The sequence below is a fragment of the Styela clava genome, chromosome 2 (assembly GCF_964204865.1).
Source record: "Styela clava chromosome 2, kaStyClav1.hap1.2, whole genome shotgun sequence".
In the NCBI taxonomy this organism is placed as follows: Eukaryota; Metazoa; Chordata; class Ascidiacea; order Stolidobranchia; family Styelidae; genus Styela; species Styela clava.
Window position 1 is genome coordinate 18,323,691 of NC_135251.1, and position 19,954 is coordinate 18,343,644.

General features: G+C 35.7%; 1 protein-coding gene across 1 annotated transcript; it reads left to right on the forward strand.

Moving 5' to 3' along the window:
• The first annotated feature begins 1,852 nt into the window (after window positions 1-1,852).
• LOC120336451 (putative N-acetylated-alpha-linked acidic dipeptidase) lies at window positions 1,853-15,504 on the forward strand. Its single transcript, XM_078109667.1, has 15 exons — window positions 1,853-2,084; window positions 2,216-2,394; window positions 2,593-2,702; window positions 3,008-3,137; window positions 3,849-4,025; window positions 4,449-4,638; window positions 7,785-7,870; window positions 9,326-9,528; window positions 9,697-9,935; window positions 10,092-10,182; window positions 13,021-13,273; window positions 13,514-13,595; window positions 13,962-14,054; window positions 14,322-14,439; window positions 15,212-15,504. Exons 1-15 carry the CDS (start codon window positions 1,888-1,890, stop codon window positions 15,305-15,307), a joined length of 2,244 nt encoding a protein of 747 aa, XP_077965793.1. The 5' UTR covers window positions 1,853-1,887; the 3' UTR covers window positions 15,308-15,504.
• Window positions 15,505-19,954: the final 4,450 nt, after the last annotated feature.

The following is a 19,954-nucleotide window of genomic DNA, read 5'->3' on the forward strand; positions in this document are numbered from 1 at the left end:
ATTATTAAGGTTAACCTGCTGCAGCAGCTCCACTAGTACCAGGCTTTTCCCGGTTCTTGGACTATGTCAAAACCGAAAAGCTCGGTTTGCTGCATGTACCTAACTACCAACGTGTAAAAACAGAATCATGTTATCTATCTACTACATCCAGGCGATGAATTAGTAATTTTGCCTCTAGGCAATAAAAATGACGTAATATATTTTAAATAATCAATTTCAAACCGTAATCGCAATTTCGTTCGAGGCATATCTGTTCTCTTACGCCCCTTCGTGGGCAATTTAGTTCGGAAAAAATCCTTTTCATTGCTGAATAAATGTGACTAGTATTCATTTTTTATTGCTAAAGATTTGGTGATTTTTTAAACTAGACTTGTTTTAAAATTGTCAATTGAATCAATCGGCCATTTTCGTATCTTGCTTGAAAGGGTTCAGGTATCGGTTATATAATAATATTATAATTATATAGTCCCTTCTGTGCGAAAGCACTTTATTTTACCAAATTTTTTTTTAATGCCAATAGTTTTATCACGCCGTTACAGGTTCGCAATGGCACAAACAGGAATTCCAATCAACGCCACGACACACACACCAACGGTTGTGTAATCTCTTTATTGCGGTTGGGGTACTTTTAATCGGATGTTATTTACACGTATAGACTTTACGCCACAACAAATTATATATTAACAAAATCTAAATTAATATTGTGCTAATCGTTGGGTCAACATGCGTAAATACGCACGCCAAATCATTGCAGCTTATCAGCATTGTGCTTAATGAGAATCTATAATAACCGTTAGCTTTGGGAAAGTTCAGATTTGCTGGCTTCTACTGAAGCTATGTGGTGGATATCGTTGTGGATGCCTCCAGTCCCAGTTCTAAAATGAACCATACGCATGTTCCGTAAACTGACAATACATACCCTCAAGAATTCTGTAAATATTTATTCGCGTTGATAAGATTAATTGCTTGGAGTAAGAACTTCAACATGTTGTCCCGAATGCTTTGGTATATCAAACAATAATTCCGTCATCTAATTATCTTTATTATTATGTGTGTGATACATACAAACAAACAAACCTGTCAATAAATAGACATTAGCATCAAAAGTATAGTTTCTCAGTCGCCAATGACGTCAATACGAAGTTTGCTGGCAACTCATGTTCAGAAATTATCTTTTGCTTGGAAACTTGTACCATGGCCAGTTCACATCCGCCATGCTCAGTTTCAGTGTATAGCCAACTGAAAAAATTAGTAGAATATTGTGCTATAATGTTTTTGTTTTGTTCAATACTAATTCAGCAGAAATATTGACTACTTTTCAAATCGCCATTCATGTAGAAAGGCCTTTTTTGACGGTGTTTATTTAAAAACAAATTTTCGTCAACAAGTCATCACCGAACCTAGAAAGATTAAATATTGGGGAAGAATGTGAGCAAACTCAACTTGAAAAAAAATTGGGAGAATCAATAAGTGATTGACAGATTTTTTTGCAAACTAAGAAGGGTATTTGATAGAACTGCATTTCATTATAATAACAAAAGAATGTTAAATGTATATATTTAGCACACATCGGTCAAAGGAAAGCCTGACATATGGGCGGGAAGGGCATCACTTAAAATGGTGTTTTGTACGAAGTTGATGACGACCTTTTCGAATTGTGCTTCATTATTGGGACCTATACAGCTGTCAGAAAACTGGACCAGAATTGCATCTCTGATGGAGCCCTAAGTCGCAACCCTGAAACCTAAAAATTCAAAGTGTTTCATCATACTTGAGTCAACCAAAAATGGTGGAAATATATATATACCAATAGCGAACATTGGTAGAATAACAATATAATGTTACTTTAAGATTTCTACTGCAATAATATTATTTAACCTATGAAAGATGCAACCGAATCACAGGATTGCTATTGTTGCCGTTTCATGTGCTGTATTTGGAATAATTATTGGAGTTTTGATCGGCTGGTACAGCCATCCGACGTCTTCAGCTCCGGCTGAGCCAAATCCACCAACTTCAGATCCAGAAATTTCTAAACAAATACGAGATGAAATCAAGGCTGAAAATATTGAATTATACCTAAAGTAAGAAAACCCTTTATAACGTAGGACTGTGACCGAATTTCGTAATATCTTTTACAGCAATATAACCACACTTAAAGGTTATTACTGCTTTCACGCTCATCATAATGGGTGCCAAACAATTTGTTTTGCAGAGAACTAACCGACGAGCCGCATATTGCTGGTCGCGATGTCGATGAGAAAATATTAGTCGATTACATAAGGGGGAAATGGGAAGATTTTGGATTTGATGTCGAAGTTCATCCGTATGATGTTTTGTTATCTTATCCAGATCAGGAGGACTCAAATCTAATATCTGTCATACTAGACAATGGTAAGTTAAATTTGATGAATATTTACAACGTTGAGCACAAATCAGGTTAGTTTTTGCTCTCAATTAATTTTTACCTTGGCAATGTCTCTCTAACCTTTCCAGCAATTCCTGCACTAAAACCAGATTTATTTACAAATTTCATTTATTATGAAAATATTATGAACATGGAAATTACGAATAAAATGAACTTAATTGCAGGGACCGAACTATACAAATCTCAACCTAGCGAAAAGATCTTAGATGATTCTCAAATAAGTGACAAAGTCGTAAATCCATTCAATGCTTACTCTGCCACGGGTGATACAGAGGTATTATTTTATATATTATCGCATTTTATGGTACGATTATATCAATAGAATTTCTTTTTCTAAAATCATAATTGTATTACAACACTCCGGATTAGTATGTACATTCATATTAAAAAATTTGTGTAATTTTCTTTCACGCTACACTGTTGAAAGTAATTGAAGGCAATTTAAGGAATGGATTAAACAGATATCTGTACAAACTTTGTTGTGGTAAAAACGATTTCAAAATTTTTACGTTCGTTCATTATCATTTTTATTTTTGAAAGAGGCATCATGATTTATATCAATCTACTAATGCATTATAGGGTCATCTAGTATATGTAAACTATGCAAGAATTGATGATTTTCTTCAACTTACTCGCGATTTAGGAGTAAACCCTGCAGGTCATGTTTGTATATCAAGATATGGGCGAATATTAGAGGTTCCAAAGGTAAATAGACAGTTAAATTTTAGATGGTCTTACAAATAGGTATATTCAGCGCGAACAGTTGTACATAACGAAGTTCTGTATGGGCATTCATTCATACATGTTCTCAGTATTAGCGGTGTATTATGTATCATCCTATTACATTTTTTCAGCATCATGTTTAAAGTCTCATTTTCGGATGCATTCTTCGCATCAAATTTTTTGGTCGTCAAATCTTTTGAAATATTAACTCCTACAAAACGAGTACAGTAATACAAGCGTTATTCATAGCATATCTTGTAATACATATCTTCATAAAAGTAGTCACTTCGCACTGCGTTTGAAATTTAAAAAAAAAAACGGATTGTTACCGGTAGTCATAGCGTTTTCAACATTTTGCGAACTGGGTGAGGTAATGGGTTTTATTTGAACCAATGAGAATTGAACATTAGCATATTACACCACGATGAGCGGCCGAGAGGCGTGGATTGAACATGTAAAAAAAATGATGCAAGTGGGCTATATTGATCCTAAAAAATCTCAACGGATTTTGGAATAATTGAGATTTCAGTCTGCATGTAACCTATTATCGTTACATGCTGCGAACTATTGGTGAACACAAATATAATCATCGTCGTCGGTCAATATCTTCATAGACTGTAGTTTGCGTTCTTGTGAATTCGGAAAACGAGGATTTTATTTCTTACCTTGTCAAACGAACATTTTACAATTCCAGCACAAATAGCACAAAGCTACGGCTGCAAGGGATTGATTTTGTACTCTGACCCATATGACTATACAGTTCCGTGGTCTGGTGTTTATCCGGATGATTGGTTTCTACCCGGCACAGGAGCACAAAGGGGAAACCTTCAGACATTGAAAGGTGATCCACTGACTCCACAATATCCCGCTATAGGTAAGTTAAGTCTGAGACCTATTACCCACATTTCGGACACAATTTCTCTCCAAATGAGACCAATAAGCTGACCGCCAAAGGTGTATTACATACGGTATAACTAGTCTTTTATGGCAATAAAACATTCTAGTATATATTAGAATGTACAGGTGAGTAAGAATAAAAACACTAACTAAATTTAATTTTGATTAAATGCCCAATCATGTAATCTACCATTTCAGCAATGTTTTTTTCGCACTATTTGCACACAGCCCTTCTGCAGCGAGTTTTAAAAAACTTAAATTTAAACAATGGTCCTGTGACAAATCTTTTTGTACAAATTTCTACTTTCATTAGTCTACTACCGATGCTATTTTCGATACACTGTTTACTCATTCTCAAATCAAACCATCAACTTGTGTATTTTGTTCTTTAAACATTTAGATACAGCCTGGAGAATGTACGAGAATGAAACAACACTTCCAACTATTCTTGTTACTCCTATTGGTTATGACGATGCTGTAAAGTACTTGGAGCGAATGGGAGGAGACGAAGTGCCAGAAGAATGGAAGGGGAGTCTGAATATAACTTACCGTCTTGGACCTGGTTTTGTCGGCGAGTTGAATAATACTGGGTGAGAAATGAGACCAAAGGGTGCACCAAAGTATAATATCTTATGCATTAAAAAAGGCCGATTTTGGGGACAAAATGAAACAAAAGTAGATGCATAGTATTTTGTGATTCGAAAGGCTTTGCAAGTCTCTTGTTGATTAACCAAAAATATTGGCACCCAATATAGTTTTTCTTTTCACGGCACTTGCTCATGCTTTCAACGTACCCAGATTGCATGAATTAGGTGAAATCTTATTGAAGTTTTGCAAATCTCATATTTGGTTCTCGTGTCGATAGGTGTATTATCACACATGGTTGGATATAGGTCGAGCTTCCATAGATCCGGAACCAAAAATGCTTACCACGGTAAACGTGTTGTTCCAAGTACATTCGAGTATAATGTAACACAATATGTAATAAGTATTCGTATATCGTCACGCTAATAACCGAATTGCGTAAGTCATTTTTGGCGGTTTGGAGTTTTTCATGATATAGGTATTTATGTTATGCTGCGGACCTGTCTGTTAACTCAGATTTTATTTTAAGAATTCCGAAACCCATAAAAATAGAGATTTTGTATGATATGCAAATTTGTTCAATTGTTTCGTCATAATGAATTATCATTGTTAACGCAGGACTATTGTGAGGCCACAAAGGCAAAATAACCTCGGCGAAGGGTTTTCGAGTTTTTGCATCTCAGATTCTAGCTTAGCGCTTATAAATTTCAATTTATACTACAGTATGGACCTTTCCCCGAGCATCGACTTCCTTGTTTACATCGTGACATTGGCCAATCAGCAAGATGCAAAAAGTGACGTAACAATGCCCCCTTTTCGCATTCGCTCAGACACTTTTCTCACTCAGACACATTTTCAAGCGTGGTTGTAAACATTACCTCGTTTTCGCGATTTTGAACTCTATTCGTTAGTTTTCAGTTGTGTTTAGGAAACTTAAATATAAATCAGATAATTCAATGATCACACTGTCTTCCTAGGAGCTTTAATTTAATTGCAGTAATAAAAATTAGTGTAAAAATAGCTGTGATAGACTAGCCTGAAATTCTTTACCGGTACTTTTAAAAAACAGATTGTTGTATGCGATGAATCATAATGATGGTTTGAAACACATACCCCATTTTACAGGCGCCAACTCGCAAAAGTACTCTTAAAATAGCCCTGAAAATTTTGCAATGGTAGAGTATAGGGAGAATTTTCCGGTGGTCAAAGGTCGGGGAAAGGTCCATAGGAAGGCGTGCACTTGTGATATTCACTGTCTGAGTCCAATTCACCTTGGTTGGCTTTTACATAAGAGTAAATTGCTGTTTTATTCTTTATATTTACCTTTAGTCTTATTTCGGTGGATGTGCAGAGCGTGTTATATTGATGAAATATATATTTTTAAACATAAAAAATAATGTAATTGAAACAGATTGGCTATTTTGGGGATTAGACATATATACTACGAATTACATCCGTTTTTAGATTGTTTGGTTTCCAGGACAGGTACATTGTTGTAAAATTGCGTATGTCCCCGCGTACATACATTCAAAGAAGGTCATGCGTTTCACGAGATCGGCGAACCGGTTAGCATTACTAAAAAAACAAGAGAGCTATGCTCAAATATATGGACACGTAGAGTCACATAATTTTGATGACGTCATAGCGAAAAAAAAAGGAATAGCCTTCTGGAGAAAATGTTTATCTTTAACCACTAAAAATTTCAAAGCAATTGGTCCAGTATTCGAAGAGAAAAGCGACTTTTAAAAACGTGTCAAGCGGTACTGAGTTAGCAGTCAGGCAGCATCTTACCTGTACACTGTAGGCCATATACGGTAATTGATCACAGAACAGTTGTTCCCTTGCAAATTTTATGTTGTTTACACTTTAGGACAGATAATTGATCACAGAACAATTCTTCCCTTTCAAATTTTATGTTGTTTCCAGTAGACTCTCATCAAAATAAACAAATATAGTAGGCTACAAGTGCTACAACGCTTGCATTACTGCACTGGTAGGACCGTGAAAGAATAAGTTACGGTAATTTCATTGTGGTAAGACACCGGTACCGGCACTAGTACCAGTATCGTACTTACGTACTGAGCTACCAGTACCGGTTAGCAGTCAGCCAGCATCTTACCTGTACACTGTAGGCCATATACGGTAATTGATCACAGAACAGTTGTTCCCTTGCAAATTTTATGTTGTTTACACTTTAGGACAGATAATTGATCACAGAACAATTCTTCCCTTTCAAATTTTATGTTGTTTCCAGTAGACTCTCATCAAAATAAACAAATATAGTAGGCTACAAGTGCTACAACGCTTGCATTACTGCACTGGTAGGACCGTGAAAGAATAAGTTACGGTAATTTCATTGTGGTAAGACACCGGTACCGGCACTAGTACCAGTATCGTACTTACGTACTGAGCTACCAGTACCGGTACCGAACCTGTAGGTCTGATATTCCGTTCCGCATACGATAGGCTATAAAACTTGCATTGCAGCATTAGTAATACCGCGGAAGGAATGAGTCAATTTCACTGCGTTACGGTACCTGTATGGCAACTTACCAGTACCGACCTACAGTAGCTGTAGTACTGAGCAAGACAATCGATCGCGAAACCGCTTGAAATAAGTGTAAAACAGTGTTCCCATGAGTAAAAATAAATACCGCGAAATTTTGTATGAAATATCATATCTCATAGGATTCATATACAATTTAAGAATAAACAAAAGTAATAGCCTTCTAGCGAAAAAATTAATCTTTCACCACTGAAAATTTCAAAGCAATTGGTCCAGTATTCGAAGAGAAAAGCGACTTTTTAAAAACGTGTCAAAGAACAAGAACAAGAACAACAACAACATAATATTGAAACGATCGTTATGTCCACTACGTGTCCAATAACTTTTGTAACAATACCGGCTGATAAATATGACATTTGTGTGATGAAACCGGCTGACAAAAATTTTGAATCCCACCACTGCATATAACGTACGATATGAGAGACTCGATCCTATATTGAATATCGATTCTATTTCATTTTACGACTTTCTTTGCGACTAGAGTTGAGTCTATTACTATTGAATGTTTGATTACTGGTATTTCACCTCTACGCAATTAAACATGATACTTGGTACTTATGCTATGTTTCATGATCTTTTGTTTAGAAAAATCAAGATGCATATAACGACGAAAAACGAAAGAGCTATAACACACAATATATTTGGTTACATACGTGGAGAGGTAGAGCCAGGTATGATATTACTGGAGTCCAGGTAAACATAGAATCGGATTACCAATTAATCAACAAAGTATTTATTCACTATATGACTATATACCGTAGATGGCGGATTACGCACATCTACATCAGGGAAGACACTTGCTGCTACCCCAGCATTAGAGTAAAGCAGTGCTATACCAACACAGGTCAGAGCAATAGCCTCCCACTTCATCAATCTACCAAGCTTCACCGGGTCGTTAGTCTGCGATAATCCCTGTCCACAAAAGAAAATTTGAAACAGAATTGCTTCAATGAATTTTCCGAAGTTGCAATGAAATTGCAATTGTTGCAATGTAGTGTAAAAGACAATTGACACACGTTGCATATAATCATACATAGCATTCTAGCGAGAAAGAAATATCGACTATAACCAGAATCAAAACCAATACAGTAGTTACAAATGTGATATCTGTAAAAAGTTTCCAAGTTATTTGGCCAATCCCCAAATTGGAGAAAGAATCGTGGATAGGCAAGGTATCGTTGTATTAAAATCGCTCATTGTTTCGCATATAGAATTGCGATAGAATAACTACAAGTGATTTTAAGTGATTCAAAACTTACATCATGTTGACATTGAGATTCCATGAATAAAATACTATTGATATTGTTGAGCACAGTTGATAAGTTGTTTGAAGTAAGTTGGTTAGCCAAAGAATGGTTTACCAAAGAATGCTCGAAAACATAGGAAATTCTATGCTTTATATTCATTTGTGAGATGATAAATTTGTCCTTGAGGTCAACTCTTTTTATGGACTTTTTAAAAACTATACCGATTAAATTGTACCAATTTTTAGGTAGGTCGAACCAGATTTCGGATACGACAAATGTTCAGTGTCTTTTTGACGTTCAGAATACGTCCGCATAGCGGACCGTTATTCAGATATCAAGTACTATTTGAAATGAACAAATAAGACCCCAAACATTAAAACAGATCGAAACTAGTCTTTGTAATATTTTTGTATATTCTGACAACAATTTGATAAACATACGTCATAATAATCAAGCGATACGGGATGAAACACGTCAACCCGTCCGTCTTCCTTGCTTTAATTACTTCGTAATTAACGAAAGTCAATACCAATATGCAGTGTTTGGCCTTTCAATTGCTAAGACACTATACAGCAAAGTATCTATAAAATTCAAAACTTTTATAGTGACACCACCTGTTTTGATACATGCATCTTAATGATATTCAAGAGATCAAGCGTAGATGTGAATAGCGTACAGCGTCGTTTGTCAAAAAAGTGGAAAATTTAAAATACCCTGAATATCCAATCACTTTATTTAGAAAACCAAATATTTACAATTTTCAGTTGTTCTTGGAATATTTCATGCAGTGGTAAACTTAATAAATAGAGATTCGACCATACAGAAAGACAACTTTCGCCAAATCAATTATGATTACATGTAAAAATGTATTTCTTGCAGATCGTTACGTCTTGATTGGGAATCACAGAGATGCTTGGGTTTTTGGAGCGATGGATCCATCATCTGGCACTGCAGCTCAACTGGAAATTGGCCGTTCTATTGGGGTAGCTGTTAAAAAGGGTTGGAGACCACGAAGAACAATTGTGTTATGTAACTGGGGTGCGGAAGAATACGGAGTTATAGGCTCTACAGAATGGGTGGAAGTAAGCCAATAATTTTTCATAGCATACGTCTTCTACATAACGAAAGGTAATGAAAAAATTCAGGCACTATTTTACGGGATAAGTCTGCTTTTTGGACGGATGTATCCGTGTCAGATGACCATATCAAGCTAAATGGCGTTCGCTGTGCTATATTGTGTTCTTTTTCAGGAGTTTCAAAAACTACTCTCATCCAGGAGCGTCGCGTATTTGAATATTGACACCGCAGTGCAAGGAAATTATACGTTGAGGATGGGAGCAGGCCCGCATCTCAATGAATTGATATTTAATTCAGCAAAGTTTATTGAGACACCCCACGACAGCGAAATTGGTGATGGTCGTAACACAATGTACGAAACTTGGGCGGATCGCAGCCCTAAAGACTCTGCAGACCCGAACAGTCTTCCATTGTGAGTATGCCCATTTTGGTATGATCCTGCATACTCTTCGCATGATATCAATTTTATTCACCTTTCTTGTTTTTTTTTAAATTCCCCTATCATTCCCTATTTTTCCGTCTTTATATATCATACCATTTCTATCTTATTATTTTAACATAATTTCAGAATATCAACGCTTGGATCTGGGAGCGACTACATGGCCTTCATACAAATTACCGGAATACCATCAGTGCATATTCGTTATTACTACGATACAGTAAGTTCTTCCATGCAATGTAATTTTAGACTAACAATATAAAATTTATCTATGTATATTTCAGGTGTTCTTTATAAATAGATCTTTTTTATTTTAACATTAAACATAAGATATCATTGTATTTAGAATATTGACGCATTTTGCTGAGAAGCAGGCTTGAAAACTCACCGTTAATTTTATTGATTACCCCGCGCGAGACACAAGTTTGCAACCCATAAATTATTACGTGCAAAAATATAAGCGGTATCTTTGCTGTTACATGTTAGTCCACGTCACCACTGGTCAGCTTGAAAACGCAAAAATGTGATATTTGAGAAAACACACCGGCCACGTTTCAAGATAAAAAAAAATTAGTAATTATCAAGTTAAGGTTAGTAGCGATTCGAAAATTTGAATTTCTACGAAAATCTGTATTCCTAACCCTAACCGGAACTGGATAATTACCTATTGTTTTATTCAGAGCGGTGGCGGGGGTGTTATTTTGGCTGGCGCTTCCCACAAAAGATCCAAGGGAATAAAAATACCACAATATACTTCCTATTGAATTCAGTGTCAATACTGCTATGTGCGATGCAGTTTGGACTACTAAATCGAAGTGAAATAGCAATGCTCAAATATATGGACACGCAGAACAATTCCCCAAAAATCATATGCGGTGACTTACCAGTACCTGTATAAACAAAGCACGACATCACGGCAATCTAACAGACAAAATCTCGGTGGTCGCAAATTGGTTGACAAAGATATTATCGACGTATTGGAAATGCGCACCCCCCCTATTCCCCCTCGTTTAAATGTAAAAACGCGAAACCTTCAAAGATGGTTAAAAGAAACACAACTCTACCCACCTGCCAAGTTTCATTATTTTATCTCCTATATTTGTATGGATTTTCAAGGTTTTGACAGCTACGAGTTAGTTCAGTGTCACCGCGCTGTATTACGGTACCAGAACTTCTCTATCTTTAAAAACATTGGGCTTCTAATTGCATTTCTGACCGTCATATATTTTAATAAGAACACGGTTATTTCGAACAAAACTCATCAAATTATAAACAAAGCACCACATCACAGCAATCAAACAGACAAAAACACGGTGGTCGCAAATTGGTTGGTTGGTTACCCCAGGGTGCTTCAAGGTTGCTAGGTTGAAGGACCGCAAAAGCTTTTGAGGAGGTCTCGCGGGCCGCAAGTCGGAGAAACCCCTAAAGTGATCGAAATATCGCTAGTTTACTCAGTTCAAATTTAATAAAGAACGAGAGTTTACCGTTCTAATCAGACTATTATTATGTTGCATGGGTGGCGTTCTTTTGAAGAAGATTTATAAAACCTTCAGTTATTTTAAAGTTAATTCCCGAGAATTACCGTTGTATTTTGCGCATCTCGCGTTGTCGCTTCAAATTATTTTCTTCCGTGACAGATATTACGGTACTTGAAATCAAAACAGACACTGTGTAATGGGCAAGGAAATACGTTTCCGCCGTGTTTTCCTCATGTCACATTTCTTGCGACACTCATTTTATTACGAATTGTTATATTGAGTAATTTAAAAACTTGCAGCGTGAGCAAGCTTAGTGCCATCGTCAAATACCAACCAAGTCCGTCTAAATTGGTATTTCGGGACCTAGCTAAAAAATGGATTGCGCGGCGTTAAGTTGGTTCTGCGTTTCGTCACTACTATCAGATGGCCGACCTTTGAAAACAGAGGAGTGTTTTTACTAAAATAAAGGCACAAAGCGTCAGAAAAAGGGTTTGAATCTCGGGATCCCAACCCCAGTTGAAATAGCAAAAAAAAACTCAAAAACGTTCCTCCATTAGATACAAATATACGCTAAAATTAATCTGTGAGCCGCACGGAATGTATCAGCATGACAGGGTTTAGACCACCCTGGTCTACCTTGTCAAAAAACTCCCGACTTCGCTAACCACTAGATCGTTGAAATGCGACCGTGGAACCGCCACATAGTGGAAATAGTTCCTTGGTCCAATTGTTGAAAAGAAAAGAAATATTTTTAAAAAGAAAAATGCAGCAACAAGGAGAATACTAGGAAGGAAAAACAACAACAAATTAAGAAAACGATTCATAGATCCATTTCGTGTCCAATAAATGAGTCCCAGTGTTTATTTTTAATAAAGAAGGTTAATATATACTAGTATAATAGATACTTGAAGACGAAAAATAAGCGAATATTTTGAAGTTTTAGTCGTCTGGTGAATTCGTAATATTTTAATAAACATCGATAAACTATATAAAATTCTGCTCTAAAATTTCTGTGGTGCCCCTCTTTGCTTGGTGCCCTAAGCACGTGCTTATATTGTTTAATGGTTAACCCGGCGCTGGGTCTACCGTACCTTTAGCATCACCGCCATTCACCGGTAACCTCGAAAAACTTGCGATTTGCAACGACTTTCAGAATCCGCCGTCACGCCAACGTTCAATGTCACGTGATCAAAAAGAGGAGTGCCTGCATATGCGTCCGCAGAACGTTCAGTGACGTCATAGCAAACAAAAACAAATCTCACCGAGCTAACAGAAATATTTGAAATAGATAAAAGTAATAGCCTTCTGGAGAAAGATTTCATATTTAACCACTAAAAATTTCAAAGCACTCGGTCCAGTGATCAAAGAGAAAAGCGGTTTTTTAATATTTCCACTAGTGTCCAAACAAAGAACAACAAGAACAACAAGAACAACAAGAACAACAAGAACAACATAACAACAAAACGATCGTTATGTCCACTAAATGTGTCCAATAATAGGCTGTGCTACGACGAGAACTAGTACAGTTCGTTTTCAACACTCTAACTAAACTCTAACCCACACTCACAATTTATTTTCAGTCAATTGGAATTCGATCATATCCTGTTTACCACTCAGTGTATGAAACATTTGACCTCGTGAAGGATATCGTAGATCCAGACTTCAGAATCACGAAATCAGTTGCTCAGCTGACTGCTGAAATTGCTTGGAGACTCATTGACAATCCTGTCTTACCTCTAAATTGCGTGGATTACGCTGCTAGATTATGGGAAGACAAAGATATTTTTGTGCAGGCTTATGGACAATTGATGTCAGATAACGGGATCAATTTAAGTAAGTTGTATTAGGTTTGATCCAAGTCTTAAAGTCAAAATACTAACTCGGGGACACTATAAAGTTGGAGGTTGCACTTGAAGTCACTAATATCGTTAACTTGACACACGAGTAGATAGAGTCTTTATAATACAGAATGAACCAAAAATTTTTTAATTCAATTTAGAATAATATAACTAACCATAATTGATCTTGTTATACATCTTGTAGTATGAAATATCAAAACATCTACTATTTCAGATGAATTTGATTACGCACTGCAAAATTTTTCATCTGCTGCAGAAGACATGCAAACAAGGGTAAAAAACGTGAATATCGCAAAGTTAGTTGAAACTAGTTATTTTGTTCTTTTATTTCCAAGTCATCAAAAATTTGAATAGTTAATCGCGTTATTTTATATATTCAGTTAGTGTATTTGAAGATGAAGTAATGTAGTCTTTCAGATTTTTAATTTGCATTCATTCTGGATTTTTGAATTTTGCAAATTACATTGAACAAGCTTAAATAATATAGTGGATTTAGTTCTTTTTTTAAACAAAAAAAGAAATGAAATAAAACAAATATTAAATGGTGCCTCTCCCTAAACGGAGTGGTTTAGCGTCTTGAAACGTAATCACTCAACAATATATTCATAAGCATTCTTTTTCTACTCTTCCACTAGCAAGTAACATTATTCACTTTCGTTTAGTGATATCGAACTCCGAGCTATAAATGATCAGTTGATGCAGCTGGAACGAGCATTTATTGATATGAATGGAATAGGAAACAGAACTAATGTGAGGTAACATATCATAACTTTTTCGTCTTTTTCGTAGTATATGTTCATTCTCTAGTTCCACATATTCATCCTTGTTTGCTGATCATCACAATACACCATGAATGTGTTTGCGCGAATCTGTGCAAGCCCTCTGATTCCCACAACTGGTTCTAATGCACTACAACTCTTCCTTGTGAATTGACTCCTTCTTTCTATTCATGTACCTAAGAATTGTTTTACTTGAAATTAAATTTTCATATACTGCATTCAACTTACTTAGTTATATTCAAGGCATGTGATATACGCACCGAGTCTGCACGATACATACGCAAGTTCTGCGTTTCCGGGTTTGGTTGATTCATTGTTTGATATTGATTCCGATCCCGACCCAGAAAAAAGATGGAGAGAGGTATGATATAACAGATACTATTAAAATTAATGAGGATTGATGTGGGTTAAATTAGGAAAAATGTTATATTATTGAAGAAGCTAGTAAGGATTTGGTTCCAATACTATTTGTTTTTTAATATTTTTTTGAAACGCATTTTCATACGGCTTTTTTTTTACATATGTTAGCATATGCTTACGAAATATAACTAACTACTCGTGCGAATATTTCCATTCAGATCGATAATGCACGACGGTCACCGGCGACATGCCGGAACCCTCGTTTCCGCGGCAGCAAATGAAATCGTTTCCTATCATTTTAAGGGCTCCTGTGGGTATTAAAATGAAAATACAGCATTAATATAAAAAAATTCGCTTCTGCTCCAAAATGACAGTTCTTGAATTGAAAAATAAACTCTGATTGCTAACGTAATATATAGCTAACGCCGACAGTATACTATATACTGCCCGAAACTCCGCAAATGCGGCTGTTATCTGGTATAGGACACCATATCCAAATTAGGATTTTCATTGACAGCTTTGAGAGTTTTACAAAATCCTTGACCAAAATCGAAATATCTTCGAATTTGATTAAATTGAGGTCATATTTAGGTGCATCGTTGATGATTTATTTTTAACATATTTTCAAACTAATTTATAGAATATTATAATGAGTTATCATAGCCATGTATATCAAAATAAGGTTATGCAAAGTACAGCGTGGTCTTTTCTCATATCGTCCGGCACAAATAATCTCTGAATCTTGATTTTGATATTACTTTTACTCATTGTAGGTTAGACGCCAATACTCCATTCTTCTCTTCCATATCGGTTCAGCTGCCTCCACATTGAGGGACGTCGTTCCGGTCAAAGGATATTCAAATTATTAAGAATTACATGTATCATTTACTTTAATCATTTTGCAATCAAAATTATTTCGATTAAAATAATGGAATAATAATTTTATGAGAATGCATTAAAGAAACTTACGTCCTTAGATTGATCATGAAGACATGAAATAAAGACTACATTCGCAAAAGGCCGTATAATTTTGTTTAATTTCTTTCTCGTGCATTACGTATTTTGTAAATATTTGATAATCATTCACTTCCATATACAAATAGCCCGAGTGCTTTTTTATGAAAAAATATACCTTAGCGACAGCGATGCAAATAAATATTTATGGTACCTAAATAACGTAAGTACGGGATTCGAAAAAAAAATATTGTTTTTTCGATTAACCCTTGTAAACTGATACATCCTGCAACTGCTGACACCCAATTCCAAATTTATACCACCTTCAAACCACTAATATAACGAGATTGGGAATAAGGTAATGAAAAACAGCCTTCTATATCGGAATCATACATTGTCCAAGCATTTACGTCCACACCCACCCCGTATATATAAATAAATTGAAATAAGATCTTCGATTTAAAATTGATGATTCAAGAGATGAATAAAAGTATATATTATTCATATCGGCGTTTACCAACCTTCACATACCCTCGCAGTCTGTTAACATTAAATAAAATGACTTCGCGCAACGGTAACAAAATATTGAAATGAGTGAAACGGAAAGTATTAACTTGTGTTTGAGCAACATAATTCATATTTTAGCATAAACTAGGACAGCTTAAAAAACACGACACATCAAAAAACAGCTCAAACCACAAATGGTCAATTAGACTCATATATACAATTTTACATTCACGTGGAAGGTGAACATTGGCGCGAAATTTTAAAATATTTGAACTTACGTTTCACACGAAGGATATAAAAGATAGTACAATTTTTTCAACGAGCAATATTCTAATTTGTTGTATAAATATGATGATACTTACGTAACACTGTTCATTTTTTATGCGATGAGAAGTCTATTTCAACTAAATCAAGTATGCCTAGATTTATTTAGTATCCAAGAGATTTAACAAAACGCTTTCGTGACGCAACTGAACCTGAAAAGTGTGATTATTCGCCAGCCAAAACACCGTTGGGCAATCTATACCATCATACTTTCCAAACCCCTAATTGATCGACTAGAGGGAAACCGCCTAAACTAGCATAGTAGTTTAGTCTTTTCGGTAACCAATCGCTTACGATGACAGAAAAAAAAAAAAAATTCGCGTCCGGTGAAGAAAATAACTTTGTGAACCTCCAGAGGTCCGAGTACCAGAGCTTGGGAACTACTGATCGAAGAATTGTAATGCTAATAAAATTATTTGATACAAAGATCGTTTTTCTAAACTGCTCTTGTTGTTCTTGTAAAGAATGTTCTTGTTAATTAAAAATCACTTCCCCAACACCTAATGGATCAATCGACTTCAATATTTAAATTATTTATATTTAATATTTAATTTTCCTTTGAGTTCTATTGGACACATTATTTCACCCCAAATTCTTCTATTTTATTTTTATTGAAGAGAAACAGTATTTTTTTCGTCGCGCTTGGCCAGTCTTTTTTGTCAACTCGGTGCTGTAAGGTCTCATTCGGACTATATTTGAACATTGTTCTTTCATTTATTAAAAATTGCAAGAGATCAAGAACAACGACGCATAGGTTCACTTTGTGTTCATTGAACAATAGATGTGACATGAAACGAACATGGCAGGCAGTCAAGGAGATTGTCGTTAAACAGTAACAAAGCAACTCACCAGTACCAGGACTAACACTCGGATATGGTTTTGTACCTACAGCAATGAGCTTAAATATATATTCATAAAACATTGAGAGAAATTTATTCACTGCTGATTAAAAGAAAATTGCAGACATAATTCTGAAAGGTTAGGCATATTTCCATATGCCAAAAACATCCAGTTTGAGATGATTAATCAAGCACGCTAGACCAGGGGTCGGCAACCCCTGGCACGCGTGCCCGTTGTGGCACGCGAGAGGATTTCTCCATGTCAAGCCACGATATTTAGTTTCGTAGTACGACAAACATTCTACAATTGAACAAAAAATAACAAATTGACAAATACATTGAAAAAACATGCAATATTTATCTGCAATCGACGAGAGGCCGAAATCTGTACCTAAAATCGGTGTAGATAAGCGGTGCAGTCGATCATCCACCTCCTTCAAAATTTTTGGAAAACTGAAAAAGTCGCAAATACCACAGAATTGAAATTCGCTGAGAGTTATTATACGATCAATCGAAACTAAATACAATTAGGCATGTTTATCTCATGTTTTTACACCGAAAGATTAGGTGGTATTTCAGACTGATAGTGTTTATATTTTGACGCAAGAAGACGTAACCGCGAGTTACGTTTGACACAAAGATCAATATAGAAGAAAGTTTTAGATTCTCCTATAGCTCTCATGAAATGAATATTTTACTGGAGAGGTATACGATATTGGTAGACGATTCTTGGCCTTTCTAACGAACGAGCGCGTAATCGCGGCGACTGTTTCATAAGGGAATGGAAATTTTCGGTTTTGAAACACCCCCTTTCGAAAATCCTGACTGCGCGCTTGGCTGATTTTCATCATTTCACCGTGAGCTACATGTAGCCCTAACAAAAACGATCGGGTCAGGGCATAATTTCATTCCAATTTTCCTTATTTCCGTTCTATTACAATTTTCGAAACTAGCCAAATGACTCTTGTAGTATTTGTACCTGAAATTATGGCCTAACCCTAACCTGGTACAAACACTACGTTCCGGTGTCCGCCATCATGGTGCACAGACTACGGGAGTACCAAAATTAATTTTATCTCCTTTAGTATTTGGCTACAAAAATAATCGCGAGTGGCCTTAATACCTATTAAGTCGTCCAAAGACAGGTCTGATGTAGAAATGCCGTATGCCGAAAACTCTCGTATGCTAGTTTCCATGCACGTTATCCAATAAAATGAATTTGTTTCTCATCCGCTTACTATTCAAATCGGGTAGTTGTCTATGCAAACCATACACATAAAAATGTTTGGCACGTGAAGGTGCTCATTTTTCATAAACTGGCACGCTGAGTTCAAAAAGTTGCCGACCCCTGCGCTAGATTATCAACCGATTTATGATTTATCCTTTCGGGAAAATATTTTACCATATATAACTTTAGTTTTCAGATAAATCATTCAGCAAATCATGCAGTTATTGGCTTTATCATAAATTTCATTACTTCTAGAAAAATATGTTTGATCTGCATTTTTAGACCAATGGGATATTTGATATTGTCATAGCATAATCATACCCTATATAGGTAAGTCACAATAGAACTCGAGGTTGGCATATATATGACTCTTCGAAAATTATCTTCAGGATGGAATCCGGTATGTAATAGTTATCACTGATTATTCTGAAGTTTTTTCAATTGAATCCGGAATGATTCAATGTTCTCGCACAAGTCCTCTACTGTCCATCCGTTTCACAAACAATTCCTTATACTGGTATGAATTGTTCACAAAACTATCGAAATCAGCATTCAGTAATTGGAGATGCTTGCACATAGCTTTATTCCAGATTCTCATTTAATAATGTTTCAAACAACAAATTATTCTTCCAATCTTTGATACTGTTTTATTTCTCAATCTGGCATGCTCACCAATTTTGCAGAGGTAGGGTTCTCCATTGCATAAGCTTTCCAAGTCTGTAAAACCCTCAGAAAATTTTGTGTGATTAAAAACAGAACAATAGTTGAAGGCGTGACATAAACAGATAACAAATAGACTATAGAGCATCAAAAACACATCCAACGTTAAACGTAGTCAGAAAAAGTAGATTGAGCAATTCTAAAACGGGGTAACGTGGATGGCGATCTCGGATTCAGCCATGATTTCCAATAATAGTGAAATTTATTCAAGTATATCCGCCATGTATTCAGAATATATCATTCGCAACCATGGCTCTGACTTCTTCACACTCCTGTACAAGACCCTAAAATAATAAAAACAAACAAGAAAGCTATGCTCAAATATATGGACACGAGGACCAAAATGAAGTAGCATCAAATCTTTTGATGACTTCATCGCATACAAAAAATGAATCCCATGGAGCCCAAAGTAATTTTTGAAATAAATAAAAGTAATAGCCTTCTAGCGAAAGTTACAATCCTCAACCACTTGAAATCAATTGGTCCTATAGGTAATCAAAAACGATATTTTTTCTCTCAACAACAAGAAGAAAAATACCAACAACAAGAACAACAACATAATAACAAAACGATCCATATGTACATTTCGTGTCCAATAAATCAATAAAATAGAGCGAAATTCAGTTCCGTATGCCTGTAGTATATACTAATACGTAAGCCTCGTGCAAAAGGGATAGGTCAGAGATTTTCAACCAGGAAAGATGAACCCATTGGCTTAGTTGTTCTTTTCGTTTTGATGATGCGAATTTGTGTTCATTTTGCTGTTTGATTGGATAACATTGGACTTGAAATGGACTTATAGATTGTTTTCGTTGGGGCTTGGTTTGCGGTTGTTGCCATCATCTCTATTACATTGGTTGATTACATTAAGTGACCTGAAGTGATGGTTGATGCTATTTCTAATGACTGAATTTTTCAAAAAGGCTTCCACGATGATATTGTTC

What these genes read in the sequence shown, in the direction of transcription:
- LOC120336451 (XM_078109667.1), top strand. Translation starts at nt 1,888, where the DNA reads ATGCAACCGAATCACAGGATTGCTATTGTTGCCGTTTCATGTGCTGTA. An exon ending in TCCACAATATCCCGCTATAG is followed by an intron (nt 4,026 to 4,448) that starts GTAAGTTAAGTC and finishes TTAAACATTTAG; the next exon opens with ATACAGCCTGGAGAATGTAC. An exon ending in GGCGAGTTGAATAATACTGG is followed by an intron (nt 4,639 to 7,784) that starts GTGAGAAATGAG and finishes TCTTTTGTTTAG; the next exon opens with AAAAATCAAGATGCATATAA.